The sequence below is a fragment of the Haemorhous mexicanus genome, unplaced genomic scaffold, assembly GCF_027477595.1.
Source record: "Haemorhous mexicanus isolate bHaeMex1 unplaced genomic scaffold, bHaeMex1.pri scaffold_211_ctg1, whole genome shotgun sequence".
NCBI lineage: Eukaryota > Metazoa > Chordata > Aves > Passeriformes > Fringillidae > Haemorhous > Haemorhous mexicanus.
Genome location: NW_026776038.1, coordinates 18,519 through 39,008, shown reverse-complemented (window position 1 = coordinate 39,008; position 20,490 = coordinate 18,519). Strand labels below are relative to the sequence as shown.

At 60.6% G+C, this 20,490-nt stretch overlaps 1 protein-coding gene across 4 annotated transcripts; it reads left to right on the top strand.

The window, feature by feature from the left end:
- Positions 1–9,346: 9,346 nt before the first annotated feature.
- Positions 9,347–19,426, top strand: LOC132322927 (EVI5-like protein). 4 transcript variants are annotated; one of them, XM_059837674.1, is made up of 7 exons: positions 9,347–9,390; positions 11,794–11,923; positions 11,995–12,247; positions 13,863–14,009; positions 16,468–16,563; positions 17,760–17,855; positions 19,232–19,426. In XM_059837674.1, exons 3-7 carry the CDS (start codon positions 12,098–12,100, stop codon positions 19,424–19,426), a joined length of 684 nt encoding a protein of 227 aa, XP_059693657.1. In that variant the 5' UTR covers positions 9,347–9,390; positions 11,794–11,923; positions 11,995–12,097. The 4 variants fall into 4 exon arrangements, with proteins under 4 accessions (XP_059693657.1, XP_059693656.1, XP_059693659.1 ...); XM_059837673.1 differs by lacking the exon at positions 9,347–9,390 and adding an exon at positions 9,880–9,903; XM_059837675.1 differs by lacking the exon at positions 9,347–9,390 and adding an exon at positions 10,096–10,111.
- The last annotated feature ends 1,064 nt before the right edge of the window (positions 19,427–20,490 follow it).

The following is a 20,490-nucleotide window of genomic DNA, read 5'->3' as shown; positions in this document are numbered from 1 at the left end:
ATTTCCCCAAATTTTCCCCCTGATTTTCCCAATTTTTCCCATTTTTCCTCAATTTTCCCCGATTTTTCCCCCTAATTTCCCCAATTTTCCCCAATTTCCCCGATTTTCCCCCTGATTTTCCCAATTTTTTCCCCAATTTCCCCGATTTGTTCCCCTAATTTCCCCAAATTTTCCCCAATTTTTTCCCCAATTTCCCCGATTTCCCCCTGATTTTCCCAATTTTCCCTTTTCCCCCCCAATTTCCCCAATTTTTTCCCCCTGATTTCCCCCATTTTTTCCCATTTTTTCTCCCAATTTCCCCAATTTTCCCCCCTGATTTCCCCATTTTTTCCCAATTTTCCCCCAATTTCCCCGATTTTCCCCCCTGATTTTCCCAATTTCCCCCCCAATTTTCCCAATTTTCCCCCCTGATTTCCCCATTTTTTCCCAATTTTCCCCCAATTTCCCCAAATTTCCCCCCTGGTTTTCCCAATTTTCCCCCAAATTTTCCCCAATTTCCCCGATTTGTTCCCCTAATTTCCCCAATTTTCTCCCAATTTCCCCCCAATTTTCCCAATTTTTCCCCCTGATTTTCCCTTTTTTCCCAATTTTTTCCCCAATTTCCCCGATTTGTTCCTCTAATTTCCCCAATTTTTCCCCAATTTTTTCCCCAATTTTCGATTTTTCCCCCTGATTGTCCCAATTTTCCCATTTCCCCCCCCAATTTCCCCAATTTTTCCCCCTGATTTCCCCCTGATTTCCCCAATTTCCCCAATTTTCCCCCTGATTTTCCCAATTTTTTCCTTTTTCTCCTAATTTCCCCAAAATTTTCCCAATTTTTCCCCCAATTTCCCCAATTTTTCCCCCTTATTTTCCCAATTTTTTCCCATTTTTCCCCCAATTTTCCCAATTTTCCCCCTGATTTCCCCATTTTCCCCCAATTTTTTCCCCAATTTCCCCAATTTTTCCCCATTTCCTCCTCCTTTTCCTCCCTTCCCTGCCCCAGCCCCACTTTGGGGCTGGATTTTCCTTTTTTCCACCTTTTTTCTTCTTCTCAGGCGGCTCCCGAAAACCTTGGAGGGGAATTTGGGGGAATTTTGGGGGAATTTGGGGGAATTTTTTTGGGAATTTGGGGAATTTTTGGGAATTTTGGGGGAATTTTTGGGAATTTTGGGGAAATTTTGGGGGAATTCTGAGGGATTATGGGAAACTGGTGAATTTTGAGGAGATTTGGGGGGATTTTGGGGACTTCTTTGGGGGAATTTTTTTGATATTTGAGGAAATTTGGGGGAAAATTGGGAGAATTTTGGGGGGATTTGGGGGGGATTTTTGGGAATTTTGGGGAAATTTTGGGGGAATTTTGAGGGATTATGGGAAACTGGTGAATTTTGGGGAGATTTGGGGGATTTTGGGGACTTTTTTGGGGAATTTTTTGATATTTGAGGAAATTTGGGGACGTTTGGGGGGATTTTGGGGAATTTTGGGGAATTTTTGGGAATTTTGGGGGAATTCTGAGGGATTATGGGAAACTGGTGAATTTTGGGGAGATTTGGGGGGATTTTGGGGACTTTTTTGGGGGAATTTTTTTGATATTTGAGGAAATTTGGGGGAAAATTGGGAGAATTTTGGGGGGATTTGGGGGAAATTTTGGGGACGTTTGGGGGAATTTTGGGGGGATTTTGGGGGGATTTTTGGGAATTTTTGGGAATTTTGGGGGAATTTTTGGGGAGTTCTGAGGGATTATGGGAAACTGGTGAATTTTGAGGAGATTTGGGGGGATTTTGGGGACTTTTTTGGGGGAATTTTTTTGATATTTGGGGGAAAATTGGGGGGAAATTGGGAGAATTTTGGGGGGATTTGGGGGAAATTTTGGGGACGTTTGGGGGAATTTTTTGGGAATTTTGGGGGAATTTTTGAGGAATTTTGGGGGAATTTTGGGGGAATTTTGAGGGATTATGGGAAACTGGTGAATTTTGAGGAGATTTGGGGGGATTTTGGGGACTTCTTTGGGGGGATATTTTGATATTTGAGGAAATTTGGGGGAAAATTGGGAGAATTTTGGGGGGATTTGGGGGAAATTTGGGGGACGTTTGGGGGAATTTTGGGGGGATTTTGGGGAATTTTTGGGAATTTTGGGGAATTTTGGGGGAATTCTGAGGGATTATGGGAAACTGGTGAATTTTGGGGAGATTTGGGGGGATTTTGGGGACTTTTTGGGGAAATTTTTTGATATTTGGGGAATTTGGGGGAAAATTGGGAGAATTTTGGGGGGATTTGGGGGGAAATTTTGGGGACGTTTGGGGGAATTTTGGGGGGATTTTTGGGAATTTTGGGGAGTTCTGAGGGATTATGGGAAACTGGTGAATTTTGAGGAGATTTGGGGGGATTTTGGGGACTTTTTTGGGGGAATTTTTTTGATATTTGAGGAAATTTGGGGGAAATTGGGAGAATTTTGGGGGGATTTGGGGGAAATTTTGGGGAATTTTGGATGGAATTTTGGGGGGATTTTTTTTTGGAATTTGGGGGATTTTGAGGAATTTTGGGGGGATTTTGATGGGATTTGGGGGCAGTTTGGGGAATTTGGGGGGGATTTGGGGGGAATTGTGGATTTTGGGGGGATTTTGGGGTGAATTTGGGGGATTTTGGGGGATTTTGGGGTGAATTTGGGGGATTTTGGGATCTGGGGTGGGAAGCGGCGATTGGAGAGTTTGGGGTGGGGGAGGGGAGGGGACAAACGGCCCTGGAGGTCCCCACGGGGCTGGTGGCACCTCCAGAGTCACCTTCTGTCCCCAGTGTCACCTCCGTGTCCCCCCAGTGCCACCACAGCCGCACCGGCTCTGCCCTGGTGGCAGGAGGTGACATTGTCCCCATTGTCCCCAACGTCCCCAGTGTCACCAGTGTCACCGAGGCCAGGTGACACAGGCCCAGGAGGTGACAGTGTCCCCACTGTCCCACATGTCCCAATGTCCCCAGAGCCAAGTGCTGTGGGTGCAGGAGGTGACAAATGTCCCTGATGTCCCCATTGTCCCCAAAGGCCCCAGGACCAGGTGACAGTGTCCCAATGTCCCCACTGTCCCCAGGGCCAGGTGACAGTGTCCCAATGTCCCCACTGTCCCCAGGGCCAGGTGACAGTGTCCCTATGTCCCCACTGTCCCCAGGGCCAGGTGACAGTGTCCCAATGTCCCCGATGTCCCCAGGGCCAGGTGACAGTGTCCCTATGTCCCCACTATCCCCAAGGCCAGGTGACAGTGTCCCTATGTCCCCGATGTCCCCAATGTCCCCAGGGCCAGGTGACAGTGTCCCAATGTCCCCGATGTCCCCACTGTCCCCAGGGCCAGGTGACAGTGTCCCAATGTCCCCACTGTCCCCAGGGCCAGGTGACAGTGTCCCAATGTCCCCGATGTCCCCAGGGCCAGGTGACAGTGTCCCAATGTCCCCGATGTCCCCAGGGCCAGGTGACAGTGTCCCAATGTCCCCGATGTCCCCACTGTCCCCAGGGCCAGGTGACAGTGTCCCTATGTCCCCGATGTCCCCAGGGCCAGGTGACAGTGTCCCAATGTCCCCAGGGCCAGGTGACAGTGTCCCAATGTCCCCAATGTCCCTGATGTCCCCAGGGCCAGGTGACAGTGTCCCAATGTCCCCACTGTCCCCAGGGCCAGGTGACAGTGTCCCAATGTCCCCAATGTCCCCAATGTCCCCAGGGCCAGGTGACAGTGTCCCAATGTCCCCGATGTCCCCGATGTCCCCAGGGCCAGGTGACGCGGGCGCAGGAGGCCGAGGAGAACGACGTCATCCGCCGGGAGCTGGCGCTGGTGCGGCAACGCTGCAGCTCGGCCACCGAGAGCCTCAGGAGGGCCCAGAGCACCATCCGCGAGCTGCAGGTGGGCCATTGTCACCTGTGTCACCTGGGTGTCACCTGGGTGTGTCATTGTGTCACCTCTGTGTCACTGTGTCACTGTGTGTGTCACTGTGTGTGTCACTGCCCTGGTGACAACGCTGCAGCTCGGCCACCGAGAGCCTGAGGCGGGCCCAGAGCACCATCCGCGAGCTGCAGGTGGGCCACTGTCACCTGTGTCACCTGGGTCACCTGTGTGTGTCATTGTGTCACCTCTGTGTCACTGTGTCACTGTGTGTGTCACTGTGTGTCACTGCCCTGGTGACAACGCTGCAGCTCGGCCACCGAGAGCCTGAGGCGGGCCCAGAGCACCATCCGCGAGCTGCAGGTGGGCCATTGTCACCTGTGTCACCTCCTGTGTCACCTGTGTGTGTCATTGTGTCACCTCTGTGTCACTGTGTCACTGTGTGTGTCACTGTGTGTCACTGGCCTGGTGACAACGCTGCAGCTCGGCCACCGAGAGCCTGAGGCGGGCCCAGAGCACCATCCGGGAGCTGCAGGTGGGCCATTGTCACCTGTGTCACCTCCTGGGTCACCTGTGTGTGTCATTGTGTCACTGTGTCCCCTCTGTGTCACTGTGTCATTGTGTGTGTCACTGTGTGTCACTGCCCTGGTGACAACGCTGCAGCTCAGCCACCGAGAGCCTCAGGAGGGCCCAGAGCACCATCCGCGAGCTGCAGGTGGGCCATTGTCACCTGTGTCACCTGTGTGTGTCATTATGTCACCTGTGTGTCACTGTGTCACTGTGTGTGTCACTGTGTGTCACTGCCCTGGTGACAACGCTGCAGCTCGGCCACCGAGAGCCTGAGGCGGGCCCAGAGCACCATCCGGGAGCTGCAGGTGGGCCATTGTCACCTGTGTCACCTCCTGTGTCACCTGTGTGTGTCATTGTGTCACCTCTGTGTCACTGTGTCACTGTGTGTGTCACTGTGTGTCACTGCCCTAGTGACAACGCTGCAGCTCGGCCACCGAGAGCCTCAGGAGGGCCCAGAGCACCATCCGCGAGCTGCAGGTGGGCCATTGTCACCTGGGTGTCACCTGGGTGTCACCTGTGTCACCTGTGTGTGTCATTGTGTCACCTCTGTGTCACTGTGTCACTGTGTGTCTCACTGCCCTGGTGACAACGCTGCAGCTCGGCCGCCGAGAGCCTGAGGCGGGCCCAGAGCACCATCCGCGAGCTGCAGGTGGGCCATTGTCACCTGTGTCACCTGGGTCACCTGTGTGTGTCATTGTGTCACCTCTGTGTCACTGTGTCACTGTGTGTGTCACTGTGTGTCACTGTGTGTCACTGGCCTGGTGACAACGCTGCAGCTCGGCCACCGAGAGCCTCAGGAGGGCCCAGAGCACCATCCGCGAGCTGCAGGTGGGCCATTGTCACCTGTGTCACCTCCTGGGTCACCTGTGTGTGTCATTGTGTCACCTGTGTGTCACTGTGTGTCACTGTGTGTCACTGTGTGTTACTGCCCCTGGGTGACAATGCTGCAGGTGACATTTGGTGGCATTTGGTGGCACAGGTAACTCCTGCTTGGTGGAGGATTTCATGGCAGGTGGGAGGTGACCTTTGGTGACCTTTGGTGACCTTTGGTGACACTCGGTGACACTGGGGACAGGGTAACCCCCGTCTGAGCGAGGAGTTCGTGGTGGGTGGGGACGGTGGGGAGGTGACACTTGGTGACATTTGGGGACACTGGGGACAGGGTAACCCCTGTCTGAGCGAGGAGTTCGTGGTGGGTGGGGACGATGGGGAGGTGACACTTGGTGACATTTGGGGACACTGGGGACAGGGTAACCCCCGTGTGAGCGAGGAGTTTGTGGTGGGTGGGGACAATGGGGAGGTGACACTTGGTGACATTTGGGGACACTGGGGACAGGGTAACCCCCGCCTGAGCGAGGAGTTCGTGGTGGGTGGGGACGATGGGGAGGTGACACTTGGTGACATTTGGGGACACTGGGGACAGGGTAACCCCCGCCTGAGCGAGGAGTTCGTGGTGGGTGGGGACGATGGGGAGGTGACACTTGGTGACATTTGGGGACACTGGGGACAGGGTAACCCCCGTCTGAGCAAGGAGTTCGTGGTGGGTGGGGACAATGGGGAGGTGACACTTGGTGACATTTGGGGACACTGGGGACAGGGTAACCCCCGTCTGAGCGAGGAGTTTGTGGTGGGTGGGGACAATGGGGAGGTGACACTTGGTGACATTTGGTGACACCGGGGACAGGGTAACCCCCGTCTGAGCGAGGAGTTTATGGTGGGTGGGGACAATGGGGAGGTGACACTTGGTGACCTTTGGGGACACTGGGGACAGGGTAACCCCCGTCTGAGCGAGGAGTTTATGGTGGGTGGGGATGATGGGGAGGTGACACTTGGTGACATTTGGGGACACTGGGGACAGGGTAACCCCCGTCTGAGCGAGGAGTTCGTGGTGGGTGGGGAGGATGGGGAGGTGACACTTGGTGACATTTGGGGACACTGGGGACAGGGTAACCCCCGTGTGAGCGAGGAGTTTGTGGTGGGTGGGGAGGATGGGGAGGTGACACTTGGTGACATTTGGGGACACTGGGGACAGGGTAACCCCCGCCTGAGCGAGGAGTTCGTGGTGGGTGGGGACGATGGGGAGGTGACACTTGGTGACATTTGGTGACACTGGGGACAGGGTAACCCCCGCCTGAGCGAGGAGTTCATGGTGGGTGGGGACAATGGGGAGGTGACACTTGGTGACATTTGGTGACATTTGGGGACACTGGGGACAGGGTAACCCCCGCCTGAGCGAGGAGTTCGTGGCGCACCTGGAGACGGAGCTGGAGCGGTCGCGGCTGCGCGAGAGCGAAACCCTGGGGGCCCTCAAGGAGATGCAGGACAAGGTCCTGGACATGGAGAAGGTGACATGGGGACACCGGGGTGGCACTGGGGGTGGCACGGTCCCACTGGGGTGGGGAGGGTCCCACGGGTGGCCCTGGGGACAAGGAGAGTCCCATGGGTGGCCTTGGGGATAAGGGACCCTCACGGAGATGCAGGACAAGGTCCTGGACATGGAGAAGGTGACATGGGGACACCGGGGTGGCACTGGGGGTGGCGGGGTCCCGGTGGGGTGGGGAAGGTCCCATGGGTGGCCCTGGGGACAGGGAGGGGACAGGGAGGGGACAGGGAGGGTCCCGTGGGTGGCCCTGGGGACAAGGAGGGGACAGGGAGGGTCCCGTGGGTGGCACAGGGCACAGGAGCTGTTGTGAGTGGCCTGTGAAGGTCCCTCTGTCTGTCCCCACTGCTGTCCTCCCGATGTCCCTGATGTCCCCTGTGTCCCCTGCTATCCCTGTCCCTGCTGTCCCCTGCTGTCCCTGTCCCTGCTGTCCCCTGCTGTCCCTGTCTCCTCTGTCCGTGCTGTCCCCTGATGTCCCTGTCCCTGTCCCCTGTGTCCCTGCTGTCCCCTGCTGTCCCTATCCCTGATGTCCCTGCTGTCCCTGTCCCCTGTGTCCCTGCTGGACCCTGCTGTCCCTGTCCCTGTCCCCTGTGTCCCTGCTGTCCCTTGCTGTCCCCTGCTGTCCCTGTCCCTGTCCCCTGTGTCCCTGCTGTCCCCTGCTGTCCCTGTCCCTGTCCCCTGTGTCCCTGCTGTCCCCTGATGTCCCTGTGTCCCCTGTGTCCCTGCTGTCCCCTGCTGTCCCCTGATGTCCCTGTGTCCCTGCTGTCCCCTGCTGTCCCCTGATGTCCCTGTCCCTGTCCCAGCGGCAGCCGCTGCTGCCGGACGACTCCAGCGTGGTTCGGCTGCAGGAGGAGCTGCAGGAGCTGGCACTGAGGGACATCGGGGACATCGGGGACAGCTGGCAGGTGAGACAGGGACATCGGGGACATGGGGACATCGGGGACAGCTGGCACTGAGGGACATCGGGGACATCGGGGACAGCTGGCAGGTGAGACAGGGACACTGGGGACATGGGGACAGCTGGCACTGAGGGACATCGGGGACGTCGGGGACAGCTGGCAGGTGAGACGGGGACACTGGGGACATGGGGACAGCTGGCAGGTGAGACGGGGACATTGGGGACATGGGGACAGCTGGCAGGTGAGACAGGGACATCGGGGACATCGGGGACAGCTGGCAGGTGAGACGGGGACACTGGGTACATTGGGGACAGCTGGCACTGAGGGACATCGGGGACATTGGGGACAGCTGGCAGGTGAGACGGGGACACTGGGGACATCGGGGACATCGGGGACAGCTGGCAGGTGAGATGGGGACACTGGGGACATCGGGGACAGCTGGCAGGTGAGACGGGGACACTGGGGACATGGGGACAGCTGGCAGGTGAGACAGGGACATCGGGGACAGCTGGCAGGTGAGACAGGGACACTGGGAACATGGGGACATTGGGGACAGCTGGCAGGTGAGACAGGGACACTGGGGGCATGGGGACAGGTGGCAGGTGAGACAGGGACACTGGGGACATGGGGACATCGGGGACAGCTGGCAGGTGAGACAGGGACCCTGGGAACATGGGGACATCGCGGACAGCTGGCAGGTGAGACGGGGACACTGGGGACATGGGGACAGCTGGCACTGAGGGACATCGGGGACATCGGGGACAGCTGGCAGGTGAGACAGGGACACTGGGGACATGGGGACAGCTGGCACTGAGGGACATCGGGGACATGGGGACAGGTGGCAGGTGAGACAGGGACACTGGGGACATGGGGACAGGTGGCAGGTGAGACAGGGACACTGGGGACATGGGGACATCGGATACAGCTGGCAGGTGAGACAGGGACACTGGGGACATGGGGACAGGTGGCAGGTGAGACAGGGACATCGGGGACAGGTGGCAGGTGAGACAGGGACACTGGGGACATGGGGACAGCTGGCAGGTGAGACAGGGACCCTGGGAACATGGGGACATCGCGGACAGCTGGCAGGTGAGACGGGGACATCGGGGACATGGGGACAGCTGGCACTGAGGGACATCGGGGACATCGGGGACAGCTGGCAGGTGAGACGGGGACACTGGGGACATGAGGACAGCTGGCACTGAGGGACATCGGGGACATCGGGGACAGCTGGCAGGTGAGACAGGGACACTGGGGACATGGGGACAGCTGGCACTGAGGGACATCGGGGACATGGGGACAGGTGGCAGGTGAGACAGGGACACTGGGGACATGGGGACAGGTGGCAGGTGAGACAGGGACACTGGGGACATGGGGACATCGGGGACAGCTGGCAGGTGAGACAGGGACACTGGGGACATGGGGACAGGTGGCAGGTGAGACAGGGACATCGGGGACAGGTGGCAGGTGAGACAGGGACACTGGGGACATGGGGACAGCTGGCAGGTGAGACAGGGACCCTGGGAACATGGGGACATCGCGGACAGCTGGCAGGTGAGACGGGGACATCGGGGACATGGGGACAGCTGGCACTGAGGGACATCGGGGACATCGGGGACAGCTGGCAGGTGAGACGGGGACACTGGGGACATGAGGACAGCTGGCACTGAGGGACATCGGGGACATCGGGGACAGCTGGCAGGTGAGACAGGGACACTGGGGACATGGGGACAGCTGGCACTGAGGGACATCGGGGACATGGGGACAGGTGGCAGGTGAGACAGGGACACTGGGGACATGGGGACAGGTGGCAGGTGAGACAGGGACACTGGGGACATGGGGACATCGGATACAGCTGGCAGGTGAGCCAGGGACACTGGGGACATGGGGACAGGTGGCAGGTGAGACAGGGACATCGGGGACAGGTGGCAGGTGAGACAGGGACACTGGGGACATGGGGACAGCTGGCAGGTGAGACAGGGACCCTGGGAACATGGGGACATCGCGGACAGCTGGCAGGTGAGACGGGGACATCGGGGACATGGGGACAGCTGGCACTGAGGGACATCGGGGACATCGGGGACAGCTGGCATGTGAGACGGGGACACTGGGGACATGAGGACAGCTGGCACTGAGGGACATCGGGGACATCGGGGACAGGTGGCAGGTGAGACAGGGACACTGGGGACATGGGGACATCGGGGACAGCTGGCAGGTGAGACAGGGACACTGGGGACATGGGGACAGGTGGCAGGTGAGACACGAGGACACCTGTGTTACACTGGGGACACCTGAGTGACACTGGGGACAGCTGGCAGGTGAGACAGGGACATTGGAGACACCGGGCAGGTGAGACAGGAGGAACATCTGGGGGCACCTGGGGACATTGGGGACACCTGAGTGACACTGGGGACAGCTGGCAGGTGAGACAGGGACATTGGAGACACCGGGCAGGTGAGACAGGAGGAACATCTGGGGGCACCTGGGGACATTGGGGACACCTGAGTGACATTGGAGACCACTGGCAGGTGATACGTGGGGACACTGCGGACACCTGGAGGACACCTGGCAGGTGAGACAGGGACATTGGGGACACCTGAGTGACCTGGGGGATGCCTGGCAGGTGTACCAGGTGTCTCTGGGTGTCCCCAGGTGAGTCTTACCTGACCAGGTGTGTCCTAGGTGTGTCCCCATACCTGACCCGGTGTCCCCAGATGTCCCCAGGTGTGTCTCACCTGACCAGGTGTGACCAGGTGTGTCCCCAGGTATCCTCATACCTCACCAGGTGGGTCCCCAGGTGTCCCCATACCGGACCAGGTGTGTCCCAGGGGGTGTCCCCATACCAACCAGGTGTGTCCCCAGGTGTGTCACCTGACCAGGTGTGTCCCCAGGTATCCTCATACCTCACCAGGTGTGTCCCCAGGTATCCCAGGTATCCCCATACCTGACCAAGTGTGTCCCAGGGGGTGTCCCCATACCTGACCAGGTGTGTCCCCAGGTGTCCCCAGGTGTGTCTCACCTGACCAGGTGTGTCCCCAGGTATCCCCATACTTCACCAGGTGGGTCCCCAGGTGTCCCCATACCTGACCAGGTGTGTCCCAGGGGGTGTCCCCATACCGACCAGGTGTGTCCCCAGGTGTCCCCAGGTGTGTCACCTGACCAGGTGTGTCCCCAGGTGTCCCCAGGTGTGTCACCTGACCAGGTGTGTCCCCAGGTGTGTCACCTGACCAGGTGTGTCCCCAGGTGTCCCCAGGTGTGTCACCTGACCAGGTGTGTCCCCAGGTGTCCCCAGGTGTGTCTCACCTGACCAGGTGTGACCAGGTGTGTCCCCAGGTATCCTCATACCTCACCAGGTGTGTCCCCAGGTATCCCAGGTATCCCCATACCTGACCAAGTGTGTCCCAGGGGGTGTCCCCATACCTGACCAGGTGTGTCCCCAGGTGTCCCCAGGTGTGTCACCTGACCAGGTGTGTCCCCAGGTATCCTCATACCTCACCAGGTGTGTCCCCAGGTATCCCAGGTATCCCCATACCTGACCAGGTGTGTCCCAGGGAGTGTCCCCCATACCGACCAGGTGTCCCCCAGGTGTCCCCAGGTGTGTCACCTGACCAGGTGTGTCCCCAGGTGTGTCACCTGACCAGGTGTGTCCCCAGGTGTCCCCAGGTGTGTCACCTGACCAGGTGTGTCCCCAGGTGTGTCACCTGACCAGGTGTGTCCCCAGGTGTCCCCAGGTGTGTCACCTGACCAGGTGTGTCCCCAGGTGTGTCACCTGACCAGGTGTGTCCCCAGGTGTCCCCAGGTGTGTCACCTGACCAGGTGTGTCCCCAGGTGTCCCCAGGTATCCCCATACCTCACCAGGTGTGTCCCCAGGTGTCCCCATACCTGACCAGGTGTCCCCAGGTATCCCCATACCTCACCAGGTGGGTCCCCAGGTGTCCCCATACCTGACCAGGTGTGTCCCAGGGGGTGTCCCCATACCGACCAGGTGTGTCCCCAGGTGTCCCCAGGTGTGTCACCTGACCAGGTGTGTCCCCCAGGTGTGTCACCTGACCAGGTGTGTCCCCAGGTGTCCCCAGGTGTGTCACCTGACCAGGTGTGTCCCCAGGTGTGCGGGGGCCGCTGGAAGGAGCCGCGGGCGCTGCACGAGGCCGTGCTGGGGGGTGCAGCTCCGCGAGAGCCAGGCCCAGGTGGAGCTGAGAGCGCTGAGGCAGAGAGTGCTGCACCTGGAGACACAGGTACAAACTGGGAGGGGACTGGGAGGGACTGGGAGGGACTGGGACAGCAGGTGCTGCACCTGGAGACGCAGGTACAAACTGGGAGGGACTGGGAGGGACTGGGAATGGGCCTGAGAGTGCTGAGACAGAGAGTGCTGCACCTGGAGACACAGGTACAAACTGGGAGGGACTGGGATGGACTGGGAGGGACTGGGAATGGGCCTGAGAGTGCTGAGACAGAGAGTGCTGCACCTGGAGACACAGGTACAAACTGGGAGGGACTGGGAGGGACTGGGAATGGGCCTGAGGGCGCTGAGACAGAGAGTGCTGCACCTGGAGACACAGGTACAAACTGGGATGGACTGGGATGGACTGGGACAGCAGGTGCTGCAGCTGGAGACGCAGGTGAGCTACTGGTGCCAAACTGGGAGCACTGGGAGGGACTGGGATGGAAACAGGGATACTGGGAACTGAACTGGGAGCACTGGGAGAGCAGGGAGCAGGGTTTATCCTGGGTTTATCCCAGGTTAATCCCGGATCAATCCCAGGTTTATCCAGATTAACTTTGTGTTTATCCCAGGATTTTAATGGATTAATCCCAGGTTTATCCCGGGTTAATCCCGGGTTTATCTGGGTTAATCCCAGTTAATCCCAGGTCTATCCCAGTTAACCCCAGGGTTAATCCCGGTTTTAGGGGCGGATCCAGCGGTCGGCGCTGGGCCGGGGCCGAGCAGGCCTGCGCTGGCCTGCGGGAGCAGGGCTGGGTTTGTGCCGGGTTTATCCCGGGTTTGTCTGGGTTAGTCCCAGGTTTATCTGGGTCAATCCCAGTTAATCCCAGAGTTAATCCGGTTTTAGGGGCGGATCCAGCGGTCGGTGCTGGGCCGGGCCGAGCAGGCCTGCGCTGGCCTGCGGGAGCAGGGCTGGGTTTGTGCCGGGCCTATCCCAGTTAATCCCGGGTTTATCTGGGTTAATCCCAGGTCTATCCCAGTTAATCTCGGGTTTATCTGGGTTAATCCCGGTTTTAGGGGCGGATCCAGCGGTCTGTGCTGGGCCGGGCCGAGCAGGCCTGCGCTGGCCTGCGGGAGCAGGGCTGGGTTTGTGCCGGGCCTATCCCAGTTAATCCCAGGTCTATCCCAGTTAATCCCAGGTCTATCCCAGTTAATCCCAGGTCTATCCCAGTGAATCCCGGGTCTATCCCAGTTAATCCCAGGTCTATCCCAGTGAATCCCAGGTCTATCCCAGTGAATCCCAGGTCTATCCCAGTTAATCCCAGAGTTAATCCCGGTTTTAGGGGCGGATCCAGCGGTCGGTGCTGGGCCGGGCCGAGCAGGCCTGCGCTGGCCTGCGGGAGCAGGGCTGGGTTTGTGCTGGTCCTATCCCAGTTAATCCCAGGTCTATCCCAGTTAAGCCCAGGCCTATCCCAGTTAATCCCAGGCCTATCCCAGTTAATCCCAGGCCTATCCCAGTTAATCCCGGGTCTATCTGGGTTAATCCCGGTTTTAGGGGCGGATCCAGCGGTCGGTGCTGGGCCGGGCCGAGCAGGCCTGCGCTGGCCTGCGGGAGCAGGGCTGGGTTTGTGCCGGGCCTATCCCAGTTTATCTCAGGTCTATCCCAGTTAATCCCGGGTCTATCTGGGTTAATCCCAGGTCTATCCCAGTTAATCCCAGGTCTATCCCAGTTAATCCCAGGCCTATCCCAGTTAATCTCGGGTTTATCTGGGTTAATCTCGGTTTTAGGGGCGGATCCAGCGGTCGGTGCTGGGCCAGGCCGAGCAGGCCTGCACTGGCCTGCGGGAGCAGGGCTGGGTTTGTGCCGGGCCTATCCCAGTTAATCCCAGGTCTATCCCAGTTAATCCCTGGTCTATCCCAGTTAATCCCTGGTCTATCCCAGTTAATCCCAGGTCTATCCCAGTTAATCCCAGGTCTATCCCAGTTAATCCCAGAGTTAATCCCGGTTTTAGGGGCGGATCCAGCGGTCGGTGCTGGGCCGGGCCGAGCAGGCCTGCGCTGGCCTGCGGGAGCAGCTCCGCGCCGCGGCCGCCCAGAGCCAGGGGCTGCAGGCCCAGCTCAGCGAGAGCCACCGCAAACACGCCGAGGCTCAGTGCAAGGTGGGGACACTGGGGACAGCTCTGGGGACACTGGGGACACTGGGAGCATCGGGGACGTTGGGGACACTGGGAGCATTGGGGACACTGGGGACATTGGGGACATTTGGGACATTGGGGGATCAGAGACATTGGGGGGATCGGGGGCATCGGGGACATTGGGGACAGCATCAGGAACACTGGGGACAGCTCTGGGGACACTGGGAGCATCGGGGACACTGGGGACATTGGGGGCATTGGGGGCATCGGGGACATTGGGGGATCAGGGACATTGGGGGGATTGGGGGCATCGGGGACATTGGGGACAGCATCAGGGACATTGGGGACAGCTCTGGGGACATTAGGGACATCGGGGACAGCTCTGAGGACATCAGGGACAGCTCTGGGGACTCTGGGGACAGTGGGAATGGCTCTGGGGACAGTGGGGACAGTATCAGGGACATTGGGGACAGCTCTGGGGACAATGGGAACATCATCAGGGACATTGGGGAACTTGGGGACAGCTGGGGACGTTGGAGACACTGGGGACATCGGGGATGTTGGGGACCCTGGGGAGATGTAGGACGTTGGGGACACTGGGGCATTGTGGCTGTTGGGGACTTTGGGGACACACTGGGGATATTGAGCGCATTGGGGACATCGGTGACATCAGGCACATTGGGGACATTGAGCATGTTGGGGACATTCGGACGTTGGGGACATTGGGGACATTGGGGATATTGGGGACATTGAGGGCATTGGGGACATCGGTGACATCAGGCACATTGGGGACATTGAGCATGTTGGGGACATTCGGACGTTGGGGACATTGGGGACATTGGGGATATTGGGGACATTGAGGGTATTGGGACATCGGGGACGTTTGGGACATTGGGGACAGCAGCGGAGACATTGGGGGACTTGGGGAGGGGGACATTGGGGGGACTGGGGACACTGGTGGCATTGGGGACACTGGGGACATCATCGGGGACGTTGGAGATGTTGGGGACATTGGAGTGATTGGGGACATCATGGCAGACATGAGGGACACTGGGGACATTGGTGGTGTTGGGGACATTTGGGACATTGAGGGCGTTGGGGACATTGGGGGGGTTGGGGACATTGGGTACAGTGGGGACATTGGGGACATCATCAGGGACATTGGGGACATTGAGGACATTGAGCGTATTGGGGACTTTGGGGACACTTGGAGATGTTGGGGACATTGGGGATATTGGGGACATTTGGGGACATTGAGCATATTGGGGACATTTGGGGACATCAGGGACACTTGGGACACTGGGGCGACTGGGGACACTTGGGGATGTTGGGGACATTGGGACATTGGGAACACTGCTGGCATTGGGGATGTTTGGGACACATTGGGGACACCCTGGGGACACTGTGGGCACTGGGGACATTGGGGACATTGGGAGCATCATCGGGGCTGTTGGGGACACTGGGGACAGCACTGGAGACAGCGGGGACATTGGGGGTGTTGGGGACACTGGGGACACTTGGGGGCATTGGGCTCTCTTGGGGACCTTTGGGACACACACGGGGATGTCCCCAGTGCCCCTGAAGTGTCCCCAGGGTGTCCCTGGCTGTCCCTGTTGTGTCCCCAAGGTGTCTCTGGGGTGTCCCCTGAGTGTTCCTGGGGGTGTCCCCACAGTGACAGGGCTGTCCCCAGGTGTCCCTGAAGTGTCCCTGGGAGTGTCCGGGGTGTCCCTGGATGTCCCCACAGTGACAGGGCTGTCCCCGGGTGTCCCTGAAGTGTCCCTGGGGGTGTCCGGGGTGTCCCTGGATGTCCCCACAGTGTCCCTGGGGTGTCCCCACGCTGTCCCCAGTGGCAGGGCTGTCCCAGGGCTGTCCCCGGCTGTCCCCATGGTGTCCCTGGGGATGTCAGGGCTGTCCCAGGGCTGTCCCCGGCTGTCCCCATGGTGTCCCTGGGGATGTCAGGGCTGTCCCCGCGATGTCCCTGGGGGTGTCCAGGGTGTCCCCACGCTGTCCCCAGTGGCAGGGCTGTCCCGGGGCTGTCCCCGGGTGTCCCCGCAGTGTCCCTGGGGTGTCCCCGCGGTGTCCCTGGGGTGTCCCTGCGGTGTCCCTGGGGTGTCCCCGCAGTGTCCCTGGGGGTGGCAGGGCTGTCCCTGGGTGTCCCCGCGGTGTCCCTGGGGTGTCCCCGCGGTGTCCCTGGGGTGTCCCTGCGGTGTCCCTGGGGTGTCCCCGCAGTGTCCCTGGGGGTGGCAGGGCTGTCCCTGGGTGTCCCCGCGGTGTCCCTGGGGTGTCCCCGCAGTGTCCCTGGGGGTGGCAGGGCTGTCCCTGGGTGTCCCCGCGATGTCCCTGGGGTGTCCCCGCAGTGTCCCTGGGGGTGGCAGGGCTGTCCCCAGCTGTCCCTGCGGTGTCCCTGGGGTGTCCCCGCAGTGTCCCTGGGGGTGGCAGGGCTGTCCCTGGGTGTCCCCAGCGGTGACAGCGCTGTCCCCAGAGCAAGGAGGAGGTGATGGCCGTGCGGCTGCGCGAGGCCGACAGCATGGCCGCCCTGGCCGAGATGAGGCAGCGCGTGGCCGAGCTGGAGATCCAGGTACGGGGACACTGAGGGGACACTGGGGACATCAGGAGGACATGAGGACATCGGGGACACTGGGGGGACATGGGGGCATGGAGGGGGCATGGGGACATCAGGGACGTGGGAGGGACATGAGGACGTGGAGGGGACACGGGGACATCAGGGGGACGTGGGGATATGGGGGAGATGGGGACATCGGGGACATGGGGGGGACATGAGGACGTGGAGGTGACACGGGGACATCAGGGGGACATGGGGAAATGGGGGGAGATGGGGACATTGGGGACATGGGGGGGACATGAGGACATGGAGGGGACACAGGGACATCAGGGGGACGTGGGGATATGGGGGGAGATGGGGACATCGGGGACATGGGGGGGACATGAGGACATGGAGGGGACACGGGGACATCAGGGGGAGATGGGGATATGGGGGGAGATGGGGACATTGGGGACATGGGGGGGACATGAGGACATGGAGGGGACACGGGGATATCAGGGGGACGTGGGGATATGGGGGGAGATGGGGACATCGGGGACAATGGGGACATGGGGAACATCGGGGACACTGGGGACATCGGGGACATGGGACATCGGGGCTGTGCAGGGGATGAGCACATGGGGACATCAGGGACGTTGGGGACATTGGGACATGGGGAACACTGGGGACATGGAAGGGATTATGGGGACGTGGGGACATGGAGGACATGGGGACACAGGGGGATGTGGGGACATGGGGACATTGGGCATAGAGGGTATAGGGGACATGAGAGACATGGGGACACTGGGGACATCAGGGACATGGGGACATGGAGGGGATGGGGACGTTGGGGAAATTGGGACATGGGGACGTTGGAGACATGGCAGGGATATGGGGGACATGAGGGACATCAGGGGGACATGGAGGGGAAATGGGGGGGACATGCGGACATGGAGGGGACGAGGGACCTTGGGGACATCGGGGACATCGGGGGGACATGGGGGAGATCAGGGCCATGGAGGGGATGGGGGACATGGGGACACAGATGAATGTGGGGGCACGGGGACGCTGGGGACATGGAGGGGACATGGGGACATGAGTGGGACGTGGGGGACATCGGGGACACAGAGGGGATGGGGGACACTGGGGTGTGGGGACATGGGGGACACAGGAGGGGCCAGGTGGCCGCAGTGTCCCCTCAGTGTCCCCTCCGTGTCCCCGGGTGTCCCCAGCGGGAGGAGGGGCGCCTGCAGGGCCAGCTGGAGCACTCGGACGCGGCGCAGTACATCCGTCACCTGCAGGGCCACATCCGGCAGCTCAAGGCTGAGGTGGGGACACTGGGGACATCACTGGGGTGTTGGGGACACTGGGGACACAGGGGACACAGTACATCCGTCACCTGCAGGGCCACATCCGGCAGCTCAAGGCTGAGGTGGGGACACTGGGGACATCACTGGGGTGTTGGGGACACTGGGGACACAGGGGACACAGTACATCCGTCACCTGCAGGGCCACATCCGGCAGCTCAAGGCCGAGGTGGGGACACTGGGGACATCACTGGGGTGTTGGGGACACTGGGGACACAGGGGACACAGTACATCCGTCACCTGCAGGGCCACATCCGGCAGCTCAAGGCCGAGGTGGGGACACTGGGGACATCACTGGGGACATCACTGGGGGCACTGGGGACACAGGGGATGTTGGGGACATTGGGGACACCAGGAACATTGAAGACACGGGGACACGGGGGACAATGGGGACATGGGGGATTTTGGGGACATGGGGGATGTGGGGAGACACCTAGGTGGCATCCAAGAGGGCTGGGGGAGGTGACAGGGGTTGGGGACACCCAGGTGACACCCACAGGTTCTGGGGGACCCCCAGTCTGGCCCCAGTGCCCTGGTGACATCCCTTGGTGCCACTGGCGATGTCCCCTTAGTGCCACACGGCCTGGGGACAGCTGGTGACAGCATGTCCCCCCGTGTCCTCCCTCCTGCCCTTCTCTGTTGGCCTTTGTCCCCTCCTGTCCCCTGTCCCCTCCTGTCCCCTGTCTCTGTCCCTTCCTGTCCCTGTCCCCATCTCCATTCCTGTCCTTGTCCCCTCCCTGTCCCTGTCCCTCCCTTGTACCTTCCCTGTCCCTGTCCCCTCCCCTCTCCTGTCCCTCGTTGTCCCCTATTCTCTCCCCTCTCTGTCCCCTGTCCCTGCTGTCCCCCCTGTCCCTGTCCCCTGTCCTGTCCCTGCTGTCCCCTGGCTGTCCCCTGTCCCTGCTATTCCCTGTGCCCTCCCCTCTCCTGTCCCTTCTCTGTCCCTGTCCCTGCTGTCCCCTCTCTGTCCCTCACTGGCCCCTCTCTGTCCCCACTGTCCCCTGCTGTCCCCTGCTGTCCCCTGTCCCCACTGTCCCCTCCCTGTCCCCACTGTCCCCTGTCCCCTGTCCCCACTGTCCCCTCCCTGTCCCCACTGTCCCCTGCTGTCCCCTGTCCCCACTGTCCCCTCCCTGTCCCCACTGTCCCCTGCTGTCCCCTGTCCCCACTGTCCCCTCCCTGTCCCCTGTCCCCACTGTCCCCTCCCTGTCCCCACTGTCCCCTGCTGTCCCCTGTCCCCACTGTCCCCTCCCTGTCCCCTGTCCCCACTGTCCCCTCTCTGTCCCCACTGTCCCCTGCTGTCCCCTGTCCCCACTGTCCCCTCCCTGTCCCTGCCGTCCCAGATCCGGCTGCTGCGGGGGCCGCTGTCCTTCGGCGCGGTGGCCTTGGGGACACGCCTGGGGGACGAGGACTCGCTGGGCTCCTCAGACGAGGAGCTGCCACCGCCCTTCGCCCTGACCCCAGGGGACATCGGGGACATCGGGGACACCGGGGACAGCAGCGACAGCGAGCCCGAGGTGCCACCAGCAGCACCGTGACCTGAGGGGACACTGGGGACAGCCCGAGGTGCCACCAACAGCACCGTGACCTGAGGGGACACTGGGGACAGCCCGAGGTGGCACCAATGGCACCGTGACCTGAGGGGACACTGGGGACAGCCCGAGGTGCCACCAACAGCACCGTGACCTGAGGGGACACTGGGGACACTGGGGACATTGGGGACAGTGAGCCTGAGGTGGCACCAATGGCACCGTGACCCACAGGGGACATCAGGGACAGCTGGAGGTGCCACCAACAGCACCGTGACCAACAGGGGACACTGGGGACATCAGGGATAGCAGTGACACCGAGCCTGAGGTGTCACCAACAGCACCATGACCTGAGGGGACATTGGGGACCTTGGGGACACTGAGGACATCCGGGAGAGCAGCGACAGCAAGCCCAAGGTGACACCAACAGCACCGTGACCTGCTGGGACACTGGGGACATCGGGGACAGCAGTGACAGCCCAAGGTGACACCAACAGCACCGTGACCTGCTGGGACACTGGGGACACGGGACAGCAGTGACAGCCCAAGGTGGCACCGACGGTACTGTGACTGACAGGACACTGAGGACATCAGGGACCTTGGGGACACTGGGGACAGCAGTGACGCCGAGCCTGAGGTGGCACCCATGGCACCATGACCTGAGGGGACACCCAGGAGCCCACAGGGACATTGGGGACAGTGGTGACACCGAGCCTCAAGGGGCACCGTGACCCTTGGGGACATCGGGGACAGCCCAAGGTGACACCCAGGGGCCCACAGGGACATTGGGGACAGGCCAGGGGACAGTGGGACCCCTGTGGGTCCTGTGGCACTTGAGGGACATCCTGGGTCCCTGCGGCACTTGGGGGACACCAAGGACACTGAGGGGACACCTGTGACAAGCAGGGGACACTGAAGGACACCCAGGGGACACTGAGGGACACCCAGGGGACACTAAGGGACATCTGTGACACCTGAGGGACACCCAGGGGACACTGAGGGACATCTGTGACACCCGAGGGACACCCAGGGGACGCCGAGGGACATCTGTGACACCTGAGGGACACCCAGGG

Excerpts from the sequence above, each read along its gene's own strand:
- LOC132322927 (XM_059837674.1), top strand. The coding sequence starts at position 12,098 with ATGGACTGGGAGGGACTGGGAATGGGCCTGAGAGTGCTGAGACAGAGA. Across the intron at positions 12,248-13,862 it reads TGCTGCACCTGGAGACACAG|GGGCGGATCCAGCGGTCGGT; the intron begins GTACAAACTGGG and ends TCCCGGTTTTAG. Across the intron at positions 17,856-19,231 it reads TCCGGCAGCTCAAGGCTGAG|ATCCGGCTGCTGCGGGGGCC; the intron begins GTGGGGACACTG and ends CTGCCGTCCCAG.